Here is a 16854-nt window from a genome sequence, read left to right on the forward strand (position 1 = left end):
AATGGGATATTGGAAGAACATTCATAAAGAATGGCAAAGAATTTTTAAAATGGATTTTGCTATGAGACCTGAATATTACCTGCTGGGAATGTTCGATACAGAACTTTTTGTGGATCGAAACAAAGATAAGTTATTTACTTATTTCATTACAGCGGCAAGTATGGTCTATGCGAAAGAATGGAAGATGGATACAATACTTGATACGAAGGCATGGATACTTAAAGTTATGGAAATTAAGGACAAGGATAAATTAACATTTCTTTTAAAGGAGAATACCAGTAAAGGCTTCAAAATGACAGATTGGTCCTCCTTTGAAAAGTATTTGGAGACGAGATCAGGACTTAATAAGGGAAAGAAATAATCTTTACACATTTTTTTATATTATGGACCTAAAACGGACGAAAGAAGGACAGAAGTTACAAACTTTACCCCTTAGCTCTCCTTACCCCACCCCACTTTCCCCCTGAAAACACCCTTCCACATCCTATTTCCCCTGCCATATTTTTTTCTTTCTAGATTTTCTCTCTCTATTTTTTCCTACTTTTCTTTACCTATAATGTTACCCCACTTTTTATGTAATTAAAACTATTTTCATCTTAATAAAAATTATATATATATATATATATATATATATATATATATATATATATATAGCTGGTAGTCTGACAAGGATTTCTGGGAGTTGTAGGCCAAAACACCTGGGGACCCACAGGTTGAGAACCACTGCCCTAGATGTTTCAGGTTCAGTCTATTTTGCAGACCGCATCCCCTTGTACAAACCTGCCTGGGCCCTGGATCTTCAGGAGAGGCCCTTCTCACAGTTCCATCTCCATCTCAAGCTCGGTTGGTTGGAACAAGAGAGAAGGCCTTCTCGGTGGCTGCTCCTAAACTCTGGAACCCCCTTCTTCTTGGGGAAGCCAGAATGGCTCCCTCCTTGCTGTTCTTATATTGAAGAAGGAGTTGTAAGCCATATACCAGAAATGCCAAAGCTATTTGTTTGGCATTAATCAAGGAACATATTGCAAAGATGGATGTTTATATTTATAGAGATACTGACATAGAGAAAGTGACTCAATATGGTAATACAAAGGTGACTCACCTGTCCATGTGCATTTGGGACTAACTCCTTTCCATTCTGCACATTCCCATTCTCAGCAAAAACAGGAATGTTGGGGCTAAAAACCATGAGGTCATTCTTTGCTCCAGCCTCTCCAGCTGCGGTTGCCAGGATGTGGCTATGGCGATTTGAGTACGACCAGCTGCCCACTTCGCTGGCACAAACCAATGTGGCTGTGCCAGGTCCATACACCACTTCCTCCTTTGGCTGACACTGGCATCGCAGTGCCACGTATACTACGATTGCCAGCAGGAACAAGCTGGACACTGAGCATATAGCGATGATCAGGTAGATATTAGAATTGTTCCCTGAGGTCCCTGGACTCACCCCCAGCCTGGGAAGATGGGTATCAGCATGAGGAGCCTGGGCAGTTGCTATCAGTGATATACTGAAGGTGGCTGTGACTGACAGTGCAGGCCTACCATGATCCTTTATGAGCACAAGAATATTTTGGATGGTATTGCCCTCGGCCTCATCCAGAGTTTGTGCGGTACTGATCTCTCCACTATACAATCCAATCCTCCAGGGTCCATGTGTTGTATCATGCAGCTCATAGCGCAGCCATGCATTGTAACCCGAGTCAGCATCTAAGGCATGAATCTTGCCCACCACATGTCCAGCTGTTATGGGAACCATCAGCATGGCCAGGGCCTCCACTGGCGCAGATACAGCAGGTGAATTGTCATTCAGATCCACCACAAAGACTTGAACCGTCACATTGCCACACAAAGAAGGCATTCCAGCATCCTTGGCTTTCACCTGGAATTCCAAAAGCTTCATCTCCTCATAGTCCAAAGGTTGCAAGGCATAAAGCTTCCCGCTTTCTGAGTGAACTGAGATGTAGCTTGAGAGTGGCCAGAGTGTCTCATCTATCCAATAGCTGATCAGGGCATTTTCAGCCATGTCTGGGTCTGCGGCAGAGACTGTGAAGATGTGAGCACCAGGTGGGTTGTTCTCATTTACAAAGATTGTGTAAGAGGCCTGTGTAAATGTGGGTGCATTGTCATTTATGTCACTGATTGGCACAACCAGGCTGGTGCTGGTGGAAAGCAATGGTTCCCCTTGATCTTGTGCCATCACCAGTAGCCTATACTCAGTCACCTGCTCTCTATCCAGAGTTTCAGACAGCACCAGAGAATAATAATTTTTAAAGTTGGACAGCAACTTGAAGGGGAGCCCTGGAGGCCACAGGGAGCAGCTGACTTGACCATTGGCACCAAAGTCTTTATCAGAAATGCTGACCAGGGCCACTACAGTTCCCAGCGAGGAGTCTTCTGGCACAGGTACTGACAAGGATGAGATCGATATCTCTGGAGCATTGTCATTCACATCCAGCACCTCAATCAGAACTTTGCAGTGTCCTCTCATTGGAGGTAAGCCTTTGTCTGTTGCTTCTACTCTAATTTCACCTACTTTCATGCTTTCAAAATCAATTTCTGAACTTAATCTAATTTGTCCATTGCTTGGATCTAAATTAACCAAAGCTCCTAAACTCTGTGGATTAACACTTCGAATTGAATATGTGATGTCTTTGTTAATTCCCTCATCAAGATCTGTAGCATTTAGACTGATAAGTAATGTTCCTTTTGTTGCATTTTCAAATAGTTTTACTTGATACACAGACTGATTAAATAATGGTGCATTATCATTTGCATCCAAAACATTTATAGTCAACTGAGCTGTGCCAGTTTGCTCTGGTTTGCCTGCATCAGTGGCTGTAAGTAACAAATGGTATACATGGCTTACCTCTCTATCAAGAGACTTCCTTAAGACAAGAACTAAAGACTCACCATGCTTCTCACTGTCCTGAACATCCAAGATAAAATAATCATTTGGGCTGATTTTGTAGCTCAGGTGAGAGTTTGAACCTATATCATCATCAGAGGCTCCCTCTAGTGGAAAAGATGAGTCCGGAAGTCTGGATTCAGAAATCATCAAGATTTGCTCAGATGCTGGAAATACAGGAGCATTGTCATTGATATCCTTGATCTCTACTTCAACATGAAAGACCTTCAAGGGTTTATCCAGGATCACTTCCAGATGAACCATGCATACAGGCATCTTGGCGCACAGCTCCTCCCGATCTATCCGTGAATTAACAAATAAAATCCCATTTTGCACATTTACCTCAAAATAATCCCCACGGCCTTGGGACATCATCCGGAACATCCGAGGCATGAGCTCTTCCACTTCTAGGCCCAGGTCCTGGGCAATGCGGCCCACAAAGGTTCCATGCTGGGATTCTTCAGGAACAGAATAATGGAGCTGCCCATTCCCCATTTCCCAGGCTCTGTGGAACAGAATCAACTGCAGCATCCAGCTCTTCACCAAGGGGCACTGGTGCAAAACAGCCATAGTTAATGGTAAGTATTATTCCTTTTCTCAAAAAATAAAATAAAATTCATTCCCCTGTCAGAAAGAAATGGTAGGACAATAGCCAGTTGTTACACGGTAATATCCATGCCATCTTCTTAGGCACCCCACATAGTTGAATCTTCTTACTGTATTTCTGGGAGGGGCTTTGATCTTTGTATAGAAAGAACATTTTGATTTTTGGTAGGTAGCGACATCTTGTGACAATCAGTATAAATGCCACACAGGCTTGGATTTTTCTTACTTTTTGGATTACTTTCTAGATTACATTTTGCAATGTACCTGCAACAAACTTCTATATTTTTCTTCTACTGTTCTGTGTGAAGCTGATCTGTTGACTTTTGAAAAAAATAATTCCCACAGTTTGGAATAAACCATTGGCCAATAACTGATTAGGCTGGGAACATTGTGTTGGATCCAAACCTAGTCTACTTAGAGGACATTGTTTGAAATCAGCTGCATAAGTGAATCAACAGATCTGCTCTATCACCAAATACCAGGGAGTTACTCTGGACCATGCTCTGATTTATAAGAAGTGCTGCTTGAATACCAAGCAAAAAGTGGGTGCTAGAAATAACATCATACAAAAACTGGCTGGCACAACCTGGGGATCACAACCAGACACAGTGAAGACATTGACCCTTATGCTTTGCTACTCTGCTACTGAATACGCAGTGTGGAATACATCTCACCATGTTAAAACAATGGATGTGGCTCTTAATGAGTCATACCACATTATCACAGGATGCCTACGGCCTACACAGCTGGAGAAATTATACTGTTTAGCCGGTCTTGCACTACCTGACATCCATCGGGAAGTAGCAGCCTGTAATGAAAGGACCAAGGCAATGACATCTCCGGCCCATCCTCTGTTCGGATATCAGTTAGCATGCCAACGCCTTAAGAAATAGTTTCCTAAGAAGTGTTCCTAAGAAATACTCTCAGGAACACCTCAGCAAGTGAGAGTCCAAAAGTGGCAGGTTAAAACCCGGAACCTCCATCAGTGGCTGATGCCAGATGACAGACTCCCTCTTGGGCACACAGAAAACTGGGCAACCTGGAAGGCACTGAACAGACTGTGTTCTGGCACCATGAGATGCAGAGCCAATCTTAAGAAATGGGGCCACAAAGTGGAGTCCACAACATGGGGAGAAGAGCAAACTACAGACCACCTACTACAATGCAGCCTGAGCCCTGCCACATGCACCATGGAGGACCTTCTTACAGTGACACCAGAGGCACTCAAAGTGGCCAGCTTCTAGTCAAAGGAAATTTAATCTAAGTTTTTTAACTTTATTTGTGGTTTTTCCTATACATTATAACCATATTCTGAATTCGCTTCTGACACAATAAATAAATAAAATCTAGATTTTCATCCATTCCATTGAGTTCTGTTCAACTAAACAGACTCAGATAAAAATAATATGGTTTCCATAAGCTTTTATATTGAGGTAATTAATGGTAGAAGATTTTGGTGTTAGTAGTACAAGGACATACTGCTATTACACTAGAATTTTATATTGCCAGTTACTGGCGACTAGAATCAAACAATCACTGCTTCTTGTCACCAAATCAAAAAAGCAACCAAAATATGGCACAAAAACCATCAGATGTCATCAATCTAGACAGCAAAGTCAGAGTATATAGCAGCCTAAGACTTGATGACTCATAAAATGTACCAAAGAAATGTCAACAGCCCTACTGAATCATAAATCCAGCATCTTATCTCCAAGGTCTCACTGGAAAGCTCACAAACAGAATATGTGTAATAGCAGCATCTTCGCTGTTTTCCTCAATGATTAGTATTCAGAAGTATGCTGTCTGATTTTGAAGGCAGAATATAATTATCGTGACTAGTAGACGTTGATAATTTTATGGATCTATCTAATCTAAGATGGTGGTTAATATCATGTGTCAGAAAACTACATGTTATTTAAAGAAGTATCTCCTTTTCTCTATCCTGAATATCCCAGCATTCTTTTCCATTGCATGACCTAAGATTCTATCATTAGAGTGAGAAAAAGACACATTTCTATCAAGTTCCTCCACAACCTTCATAATTTTGCCACTTTCTTGACTTTTCTTTGAATTACATAGTCCCAGATATTATAATTTGTCCTTAAAGCTGTTCCAGTTACCTCATTGTTTTATTTGCTGTTATCTACCCTATTCCAGGTTGAGATAAGAAAGTCTGAATGTTACAGCATTTCACTTGGGTCACCATTTTCATCCAGTTGTGTTCACTTCTCTATGGACTCTTCCATGCCTGGCAGCTTCCTCTCATGTTTCCTGTAAACAGACAGCTTCTTCTCACTATTAGGTGCATAAATTTGAAGATGGCTGTTTTGGATTATGCTTTAAATATTTTATCTCTAGAAGCATCAACTATCCATTTAATTTATTTCCACACACAAAAAAGAGAGAGTTGATTCTGTTGGTTCTTCAAAATTGCTTGGTAACTTTCAAAACAACATGACACATAGAATGGGATTTGTGCCAATATTTCATTCTTGAGGTTTTAGAACAGATTATCCAGATTCAATTTGACCTCAGGATTTTGTGAGCATGGTGGCATTTTCCACCAGTATCGGTTATGGGGTACTTCTCTGCATTTTGGATACTTTAAAATCATGGTATCCTTTTTCATCATCTCTCTGGAATAGAACTTTGAGGACTGTGTTATAATGGTCTCAGTACTTAGAGTAAGGAGATGGTTGAAAGATGGTGTGGGGAGACAATTGTTCAATGTTGTGGCCATTAACTCATAAGATCCCCCAGACTTCTCCTCCATGTTATTTAACATCTATATAACATGCTAGGAGAAACTTCCAAAATTTTGAGATCTGTTGACAATGAAATATTGTTTACTACAACTCTGTTTTTGTCCTTTATAATTGGAATCTGAGCAAGGGATTTGGGATTTCACATTAGAAATGGACTAGATGAAAGCAAGCACATTGAAACTTAATCCAGATGAGACACGGGGACTGTGCTGGATAAGGTTACAGTTCTCCTGAAGAATCAGATTTGCAGTTAGGATGTACAGCTGAATTCAGTCTTGACCCTGGATCTCCAGGCTTCTGTGGTGATCTAAAGTGTATTTGCACAATTAAAGCAAGTTTTAACTGTTTTTCCCATTCTTTGTATGGTCATTGTGGTATGCATTGTTGTTGTTTCTGCTGCAGTTGTTGTTAAATACCTCCATTTGAAGTCAGATTTACAGCATATCATAAGGTTTTCCTAGCAAGATTTATTTAGAGGAAGCTTGACATTACCTTTCCCTTAGGCTGCAAGAGCATGACTTGTCCAATATCACCAAGTATGATTCAACAGGAATTTAAGCTCACATCACCCAGAGTCCTAGTCCAACACTGAAACTGTATACCACTGTCTACTTCAGATGACCCATGGCATATATATGTATATGTGTATGTGTGATATACACACACACACACATATACAGAGAGAGAGCTGTAACACAAGGCATTGAAATGTGTTCAGAAACTTTAACTGCACCATAGAACTTAAGCCAGACTGTTCCTTGGTGAAAGTCACAGAAAACACTGAAATCCTTTGTTACAATTGCTTCACTGGCTACCAGTGCGTTTCTGGGCAGAAATTAAAATATGGTTATGGCTGATAATGCACAATACAAGTTATCTGAAGAGCAGTATTCTCCAATATGAACCTCCTTGGGCTTTGGGGAAGCTCTTTTCACAGTCCTTCCACTTTTGGGATATGGCTCCTGAAGAAGAGAAGACTCCTTGGACGCTGGCTCCCTTCTTATCACTTCAGGTGTATAGAAAATGACAGATGTTATAGATGAGCATGTGTTCTCATTGAAAGGGCAATTTGCAAAATTGTTTTTATTTTTATATTGAGGAGATTATGATATGGAATCATTATATACCATAATTGTGATATATATGTAACTCTGTTACCTAATTTATGGCAAGTGAAGAAGGACATGTAGGATGTTGGAGATGAGCCTTGAAAGTTTGTATGTAATTGTTGAGGGAGATCTGTTGTGAAGCGGAATTGAAATTAATTCTTGGAGTTAAGCACAGAAGTTAAATTATAACTATGGGAGGTTAAGAGAGAAAGGAGGTAAGCATTATTTACTGCTTTGATTAACATTTGTTATTTTTGAAAAATCATCATCATGAAAAAAAAAATCCTTTGAAATCATGTTTAAGTAACTTTAAAATATTTTCTTTATCCACACACACACACATATGCATGCATCATGACTGGCTCTACTAGTGACGGTTTATATTTCAACATCCTTGTTTCTATGGTGACAGTGACACATTTGGAGTGAAGTTATAATGTCTATAGATGTTTAGGGAAAGAAGCTTGTACATGAAAGCTGAGGTATTCCCAAATATGGCACCACAGACACACAGAGCTAAGACAGAACAGGTGACCCAGGGTAGGACTGGTATACTGGTGAAGGAAATAGAATAAAAAAATCAAAGAAATAGAAAAGGCAATCCAATTATCTCCTAGAAGTTGCTTTGTGCTACTTATAATGTAGCAGGTATACTTCTATACAGCAGTTTGTGATCAAAACCTTAATCAGATTCTGTTCGCTCATTCAATAAATTATACTTCACAAAATGTCCTTCTTGCATTGACCCAATCATCATACTTACATTTAATATATGCCCCAACTAGAGGTACAAAGTATTGAGAATGAAAATCCAATGCCACACACATATGTTCCTGCCAACCCAGTTCTTTAAGGACACAAGTCAATCCTCCACTTATACATAGCTCATCATGAAAATACTTGTTTTGCCAGTTAGTTTATATTTTTATTTAAATTCTTTTCATAACAAAATGGTAGATATATCACTAGAATATTACCTATAATCAAGTGACTGTTTAATTTCTTTAAACCACTAATTATTGATGGGATTAAACAATGATATGGCATATCCTCAAAAGACAACAACTGACACAAGCCAGCCTTAAAAAAGAAAAAAGAAAAAATCTAATAGAAAACTATTATTACAAAGTGTTGTCAAAGGTTTTCATGACCGGAATCACTGGGTTGCTGTGAGTTTTCCGGGCTGTGTGGCCATTTTCCAGAAGCATATTTTTACAAAGATCAGCAGATTAGATATTTAAATCTAGCTTCATCTTACTCTATCATTTTCTTGGCGTCTTTCAAAAAACAAAAGCAGAAACATCGTACAACTTACTGAAAACAGACATTACTATATTGCTATTACTTATAATCCAAAAATTCACATCTATTTTTAAACATAATTATGCATCAATTATCCGGATACTTTGGTAGAGTAAGAAAAGTATGCCACTATATATTTATCAATTTCCTACATTATTTTCAGAAAAACTAAATGTAAATCTATAGGCTTCTAAAACTAAATCTAAAAGAGAAACAAAATGCTGTCATAGGTCTGTCGCAGCTGTATTCAATATGGTAGATAATTCATATGTTGTCACTATTTGCCATTAAGTTGACTCCATCTTATGGAAACCTTATGATAGGACTCTCTGGACATAGTTTGTTCAGAGAATGTTTGCCATTGCTGAGATGTCCAAAGTCAGATACTGTGTTTTTGTCATTGACAGGGATCCAAAGGGTGCCTCAGAGTCCTAGTCCTAGATGTTTCACCAATATTCCCACTCAAGGTTTACTAAAAATTCAAATTAAGATGGAACGATGGAAAAGATTTGGACAAAGAGTTTGAAATTTACGTTGAGCAATGATCTGAAATATTTTTATATATATAAAATGATGCAGAGATGGTATCTGACACCAGAGAGGAATTCTAAGGTGAACAAAAGAAGTTTGAGCAAATGTTGGAAATGTGAGGAAAATTTTGGGACATTTTATTATTATATGTGGTGATCATTCCCAGAAATATTGGTATCAAATCCATTTGTTAGTTGAGGAATTGTTACGGTCGAATTAGATGATCAGCTTAATAGAAACATTGGAAATCTAATAATATACATGATTATGGCAGCAAGAATTATGTATGCCCAGAGATGGAAAGTTCCAGTAACTCCAACGTAAGAAAACTGGTTTATGAAAGTGTGTCAGATCTGGTTAATCCAAGATGGATAAGCTGACAATGATGATCTAGGAGAAATACTTGACTACCTTTTAGAGATACCATATTGCTAGCTTTTAACACCCCAAACAGGGACATGCTTTTACTATTTTTTAAATTAGAAGATCGATACTAATAGTTGAAGGGTGACATTAGTGATATATTATAGATGTAAAACAGCAAAGAAGTTAAAACCGTCAGGCAGAGAGTGTGAGGCTCATAAAGTAGGCACTGTTGTTGTATGCGTAGTATATGTTTTTAGTAGTAGCAAGGATTATTGTTGTAGACTATTTTGTATTACTTCTAGTTATCTTACATATCAAGAAAAAGTATTTCCATGATTTTGTTTTTGTGGGTGGGGGATGGGTCTCTGAGTTTTGTTTTGTTTTTGTCTAGTGTTTATACCTTTGGTTGTTTATAGGTTTGTTTTTTGTTGAATAAAAATTACATTTACAAAGTTTACTAAAGATAATTAAATGTGGATTAAAAAGAATAAAACAGATAACTAAAACGTAACACAAAACAGATATAACTCACCGACCATGATGCATTCGAAGCTGGCTCCTTCATAATCCCCACTTCCCCACTTTCCATATTGGCAGGAATATTGGGGCTGAAAACCATGAGATCACTTTTGGCACCAGCTTCCCCGCTCACTCCTGCTAAGATGTGGCTGTGACGATTGGAATATGACCAGCTGCCCACCTCACTAGCACAAACCAGCGTGGCTGTGCCTGGTCCATACACCATTGCCTCCTTGGCCTGGCACTGGCATCTCAAGGCTACATACAAAACAATTGCTAGAAGGAACAAGCTGGATACTGAGCAGATTGCAATGATCAGATATATATTTACTTTGTCAACCAGGGGCTTTGCATTCTCATGTACCTTAGAAAGACGTGTGTCAGTTTTAATATTTTGGGCATTGGCCACAAGGGACACACTCAGTGTGGCTGTAGCTGAGAGTTGAGGCTTACCATGGTCCTTTACCACAATTCGCAATTGCTGGCTGACTATGCCTTCTGTGTCATCCAAACCACGTGTGGTGCTGATTTCACCACTGTATAGTCCCACCCGCCAAGGGCCATTATTTGCTTCATATAACTCATAACGTAGCCATGCGTTGTACCCTGAATCAGCATCCATGGCATGGATCTTGCCCACAACATTTCCAGTAGCCACAGGAACCAACAGAAATATGGGTACCTCCTCTAGATCAGATACCACAGGTGCATTGTCATTTTCATCCACCACAAAAACTTGAATAGTCACGTTACCACACAAAGAGGGTAGTCCAGCATCCTTGGCACTCACTTGAAATTCCAGCAACTTCAGCTCCTCATAGTCCAAGGTCTGCAAAACATAGAGCTTCCCACTCTCTGAATGCACTGAAATGTAACTGGAGAGAGTGCCATGCTTCTCATCAATCCAGTAACTGACCAGGCCATTCTCGGCAACATCTGGGTCTGAAGCAGATACTGTGAAGATATGGGCACCAGGTGGGTTGTTCTCTTTTACAAAGACAGTGTAGGAAGGTTTCATGAAAGCAGGTGCATTGTCATTCACATCACTTACTGGTACCATGAGAATGCTGGTGGCTGACAAAGAGGGCATTCCTTGGTCTTGCGATGTCAATACCAGCTTATATGAAGCCACTTGTTCTCGGTCTAGTGATTCAGCCAGTACCAAAGAATAATAATTCTTAACACTGGAGAGTAGTTTGAAAGGTATATGAGAAGGCCACAGGGAACTGTTGACTTGTCCATTGACACCAGTGTCCCTGTCTGAGATGCTGATGAGGGCTACCACTGTTCCCGACAGGGAGTCTTCTGGAACTGGGGTCAACAGAGACATCACTGAAATTTCAGGTGCATTGTCATTTAGATCCAGAATCTCAATCAAAATTTTGCAATGTCCCGATAAAGGAGGATTCCCCTTGTCTTTTGCCTCAATTTGCATTTCATAAAAATTCTTCTCTTCAAAATCCAAATTTCCTTTCACATGGACCTCTCCTGTTTTTTCATCAAGAATAAAATTTTCTTTCCCATTTGGAGGGAAAACACTACTGGATATGTATGTAATTTCTTTATTGGTTCCCTCATCTAAATCAGTAGCATTTAGCTTAATAACTAATAAACCATTAACTGAATTTTCCAATAACTGGACTTTATAAACAGACTGGTTAAACAGAGGAGGGTTGTCATTGGCATCCAGCACATTGATCACCAACTGGACTGTGCCTGTGAGCTGTGGCTGGCCTCCATCAGTGGCTATGAGTAATAAATGGTGAACAGGATGTTCTTCTCTATCAAGTGGCTTGTTTAAAACAAGAAATAAAGATGCACTGTGTTCATGATTTTCCATTACCTCTAGATAGAAATGTGGATTTGGGCTAAGTTGGTAGTTGAGCAAACAATTTGCTGCAATATCCATATCAGAAGCTCCCTCTAGAGGAAAGCATGAATGAGGAATGCTAGACTCGGCAATAGTAAATAGCTTTTCTGAAACTGGGAAAATGGGGGCATTGTCATTTATATCAGCAATCTCTACTTCCACATGGAAAACCCTCAGGGGTTTATCCACAAGCACCTCCAAATGAATATTGCACACAACACTACTGGCACACAGGTCTTCTCTATCTATTCGAGAATTTACAAATAAAATCCCATTCTGCACATTTACCTCAAAATACTCTCCCTGCTCTTTGGAAACCATCCGGAACATCCGAGGCACCAATTCACTCACTTCCAGCCCCAGGTCCTGGGCAATTCGACCCACAAAGGTGCCATGCTGAGATTCCTCCGGCACAGAATAATGAAGTTGGCCGCTCCCTATTTCCCAGGCAGCATGGAGCAGAATCAGATGCAGAAGCTTCCTCTCTGCAGAAGGGGCTTTCCAAGCAACCATGGCAAACTGAGACACAAATCCAAGCACTATCTTGTTTTTTAGGGGTGGCTGTTTTTATAAATCCTTTTTGTTAAGAGTGAAATACAGAGTTCCATAAGCTCATCTGAACTGGCATCTCTGAAATCAGCTGAATCTCCTCTAGTGGTGTTGCATCTGCCTGGTCTCTCATTGTGATCTGACTTGTACGGGTTTCATTCACGTTTGAGGGAGGAGCTCAAGATTTCCAGACTTTCCTTAGACAATAGTGACCCCTTGTGACTGTTTTTACAACTTTAACGAGGTGTTTATAATATTGTACATTTCATTTTAGCCACATTTATTTTTAAATTAAAAGTATTTAGCTTCCATTTGTCTTTTTTGCTGTTTCAATCATATTCTTTGTTTATCTGAACATTTTTCATTAATCTTCATTGCATTCATCCTCGTATATCCAATCCTTGTTTTGATTTCTTGTTCCTCGTTGCCATATACATTTACAGACAGACAACCATACAGAATCCTGAATTTTTTTGTCTTCCTCAGAAAATATAGATGTTCTTCATTCTTTAATTTTCTCATCACTCATCACATCTTCTTGTCTTGTCTTGTCTTCTCATATCTCTTCAATTTCCCAAAGTTTTAAATTTAATTAATTTATTTATTTATTTACAGTATTTATATTCCGCCCTTCTCACCCCGAAGGGGACTCAGGGCGGATCACATTATACACACATAGGGCAAACATTCAATGCCCATAAACACATCAAACAGAGACCGAGACAGACAGATACAGAGGCAATTTAACCTTCTCCTGAGGGGATGTTCAATTCTGGCCACAGGGCGGAGCAGCTGCTTCATCATCCACTCTGACGGCACTTCCTCATTCCATTTTGTAAATTAGTTAAACTTGCCTCCCCACTTTTTTTTTATAAGTGGTACTTTATTTCCTACTTGATAGATGCAACTGTCTTTCGGGTTGCTAGGTCAGCAACGAGCAGGGGCTATTTTTTTATTTTTAATTGACGGGTGCTCACCCCGCCACGGGCTGGCCTCGAACCCATGACCTCATGGTCAGAGTGATTTATTGCAGCTGCTCAACAGCCTGCGCCACAGCCCGGCCCCATTTAATCACGTTTCCTATCCACAGTCCAGTTATTACTGGCAGTACACAGAGAACCTGCCAGTCACATGACAGCAAATCAATTGTGTGAATGGATTCTCTTCCACTATCATGTCCCTGTCCTCCTTGTCAGCAGAGGACAAGACCAGTCTTTCTGTCCAGCAGGTCGTTTTCAGATTAGGAGCAGGAGGACGAGAAAGAGTAGAAGTCCCACGTAAAGGAAAGTCCCACTCAGTAGATCTGGCCCAGATGCTAATTCAGTGCTAGAGATCTGGGAAATGGAGGACGTCTCTAGATAAGAAAGTGACAGATAAGAATAACCATTGTTTTTTGAGAACACCATGGCTCTTGGCTCACAATGCATTTGGCTTGGCCAGGACCAGCTTATGACTCTTAGATTGTTTCGCAACCTGGTTATAGATTACCCTCAAAATTTTGACATTTGTTTGTTGTTTTTCTCCTAGGATTGTCAGGCATTTGTTTCTTCTCTTACTTTTGACAATGATCATCCCGATAATAATGCTTGATTTTCTTTCAATTACAGTTCAACTTCATTGCGCTTGCAGTAAAAAGGACACTCTCCTATCATCACACAGGAAGTAGAGATAATTGAAGGTGCCTCATAGCAAGCCACACCAGGTTCAACGTGCCCAGCATAGTCTTCTTTTCAAAGTCTTCAACAGCAGAATACTTTCCTACTGTCTGCTCTCTGGAGATACAGAAACTGATTTTCATACATGGGAAATATGACCTCTATTCTTCAAATGAAATGTGGTTACTCCCTTTGGGTATTATTTGTTTATTTTCTGAGTAAGATTTTCCCTGCCATTTTAACCATAATTTCTGGTTCTTTTTTATTATTCAGAAATACTATCTACTGTTTCTACATTGCCATATCATAGCACAATTTAACTGCATTGAACTGAATTATCGGAATCTACACCGCCATATAATGAAGTTCAGTGCAGTAAAACTACAGTATGTTATGAATCTGCATTATATTGTAGGTGAGACCTAAGTCTTCTGTATCAATTTAATATTTTCTGATCAAAACAATGTCCACAGCATGTAAAACAAGAATTTGTATAAAACAACTTCTCTGAGTAAGCTGGGGGAATAAATGGTTTTGTTCTCTTTGTTGTGTCTCTTTCTAGGTTCTTTATTGCTGAAAAGAGAATATGAATATTCCATATGTTAATTTGATGATCCTATAGAATACTGCTTCTTAAACTGGGTTCCAATCCCTTAGCTCAATGTTGGAATTGCGAAAAATGGCATAGCCTGCCACCTAGTGGCTGATTTATGCATTTACATACATCTGTTAGCAAAATATGCAGTGTTTACAGTGGACTCTGCAGAAAATGCTTCAGCTGCACTTCATTAAAAGGGAAATCAACCTGTTTAGCAAATCTTGGAAATGCTGGTTTATTATCAATAAATGATTTATTATCAGTAATCTTTTATACCTGTTTTATATACCTATATACCTAGGGTCATGTAAATATTGTCTGGAGATCTAATGAAGCCATTTGCCAGACAATTCATTCCTTAATAAAAGTTATGAATAAAATGCTAAAAAGTATTGTACAACTCATATTGTGGATATCACAGTATAGCTTCCAATGCTTCTACATCTTGGGTATCAATTATGTCTTTTCTGATCAGGAGAATGGCCGCAAAATGTAAAACCAGAATATTTTTAATTATTATCTTTAGCAGGGGGAGTGACTCCATTCAAAAGTGCTTCTGCTCTAATGGGCTCTTTTATCCCAGGCTTTCTTGTTTCGGCTCTTAGGAGCTGCCTGTTCAAGAAGGCTGAATAAGCAATGTTTTGGGTTATTTTCTAAGTATAAAATCTAACATAAACATTGCCTGTGCTGGCTGGTAGATCTTGGTATTTGTAGTCTAAAAAATAACTTTAAATCTATGATTTTAAAAAACTTGTTCATATCTTCTCAACACATATTGGATCATTCCATAATTTGGAAATAGGAAAATGTTTTGCTTCTACTTTGACATTGTAAAAACTTTGAAATCAGGTCCCAACAATTCACAAGGTTCTAGGGCTTTAATCTTGGAAGACTTGACACAAATATTATTTCAGTATTGAAATTCAATATCCAGTGTCCACCATATGCACTTTCCCTAATGCAAAATAAAATAAAGGGGAGAAAAAAAGTCTGTGTGTTTCCATTACCACATATGTAGAGAGTAACTAGAAATTGCATAACACAATACTATGATGTGTACTCAGACATTATGTCCAAGTACATTAAGTTGGCTTTACTCCCAGACAGAACTGCAGCCTTAGGGCCCTTCTACACTGCTCTATATCTTAGGATCTGATCCCAGATTATCTGCTTATCCCAGGTTATCTAGCAGTGGATACTCGTGTAATCCAGGTTAAAGCAGATAACCTGGGATCAGATCCTGAGATATAGGACAGTGTAGAAGGGGCCTTAGGCTGTTTATCTCATTGCATCAGTCAGTTCATCCAAAAAGTCCTGATAGAGATTACAACTACCTCTCTTTGCTTCCAATTCTCAAAGCACCTCCACCTTCTATTTCCCAAAAACATAAGTAGATTTTATTCTTTTTTCCACCAGGTAGAACGAAATTTTGGATACAGAGAGGATGCAGAGAGGAAGTCAACTGTTGCTTACAATATGATGATGACAATGACGATGACGATGATGATGATTACAGCCAAATTCAGAACACTAAAAAATCTTTCTAAATGTGTTGGGATATCCACTCAAAGAACTCCATTGTCTAATCAGATTTATTCTGAGCATGATACTTTTTTAGAAAAGAGGAGATAGTTTTCACAATCATGTTGCAGATAGCATTCCTGTAGACTATTAGGAATGTTTCTCTCCACACAAATCACATATTTTAAAATGTCTTAAGAAAAATCTACTGTAACTTTTATATTGATTCTCTGAAATATCCTTTAAGATGACATTGGACAGTACATATGAGAGATGTACTTGCTAGTCATGTCTCATTCAGCCCTTACCATGAGGTAACAAAAATGCGTCAGTCTCTATTACTCATGGAATCCCATCTATGTATGTGTCTACATGCCTTCAAGTTGTCTTGCAGGCCAATTGAAACTGATTCCAGGGACTCCAAGACCCAAGAATATCTGGGCTTCCAGTGACAGATAAAAATCTAAGTATACTCTCAAGTTATGTACTGGTCATTCAGTGGTAAAGCTACCCCATCCTGGACATGATGATTACCAATTTCCCTGGCATGAGAATTTCCAA

The 16854-nt window shown here is 39.1% G+C and overlaps 1 protein-coding gene and 1 long non-coding RNA gene across 11 annotated transcripts in view; one reads left to right on the forward strand and one right to left on the reverse strand.

Annotated features, from left to right (window-relative positions):
- The window catches only part of LOC100556634 (protocadherin alpha-C2), a 296573-nt gene that overhangs the window by 142374 nt on the left and 137345 nt on the right, over nucleotides 1-16854 (reverse strand). Inside the window, exon 1 of one of the 10 annotated variants that reach the window (XM_016993061.2) lies at nucleotides 10114-12247. The exons of 8 other annotated variants lie outside the window; for them this stretch is intronic. In XM_016993061.2, the coding sequence (XP_016848550.2) occupies nucleotides 10114-12009 (1896 nt within the window). In that variant the 5' untranslated portion in view covers nucleotides 12010-12247. Of the gene's footprint in view, nucleotides 1-1099; nucleotides 4709-10113; nucleotides 12248-16854 lie in introns of those variants that run through there. One more of the 10 variants, XM_016993059.2, reaches the window with a different exon arrangement.
- LOC134298271 (uncharacterized) lies at nucleotides 3345-14718 on the forward strand. Its single transcript, XR_010005260.1, has 2 exons — nucleotides 3345-3480; nucleotides 14127-14718. It is a non-coding gene; the product is annotated as an uncharacterized LOC134298271 (long non-coding RNA).

This window comes from Anolis carolinensis, chromosome 4 (assembly GCF_035594765.1).
Source record: "Anolis carolinensis isolate JA03-04 chromosome 4, rAnoCar3.1.pri, whole genome shotgun sequence".
Classification (NCBI taxonomy): Eukaryota; Metazoa; Chordata; class Lepidosauria; order Squamata; family Dactyloidae; genus Anolis; species Anolis carolinensis.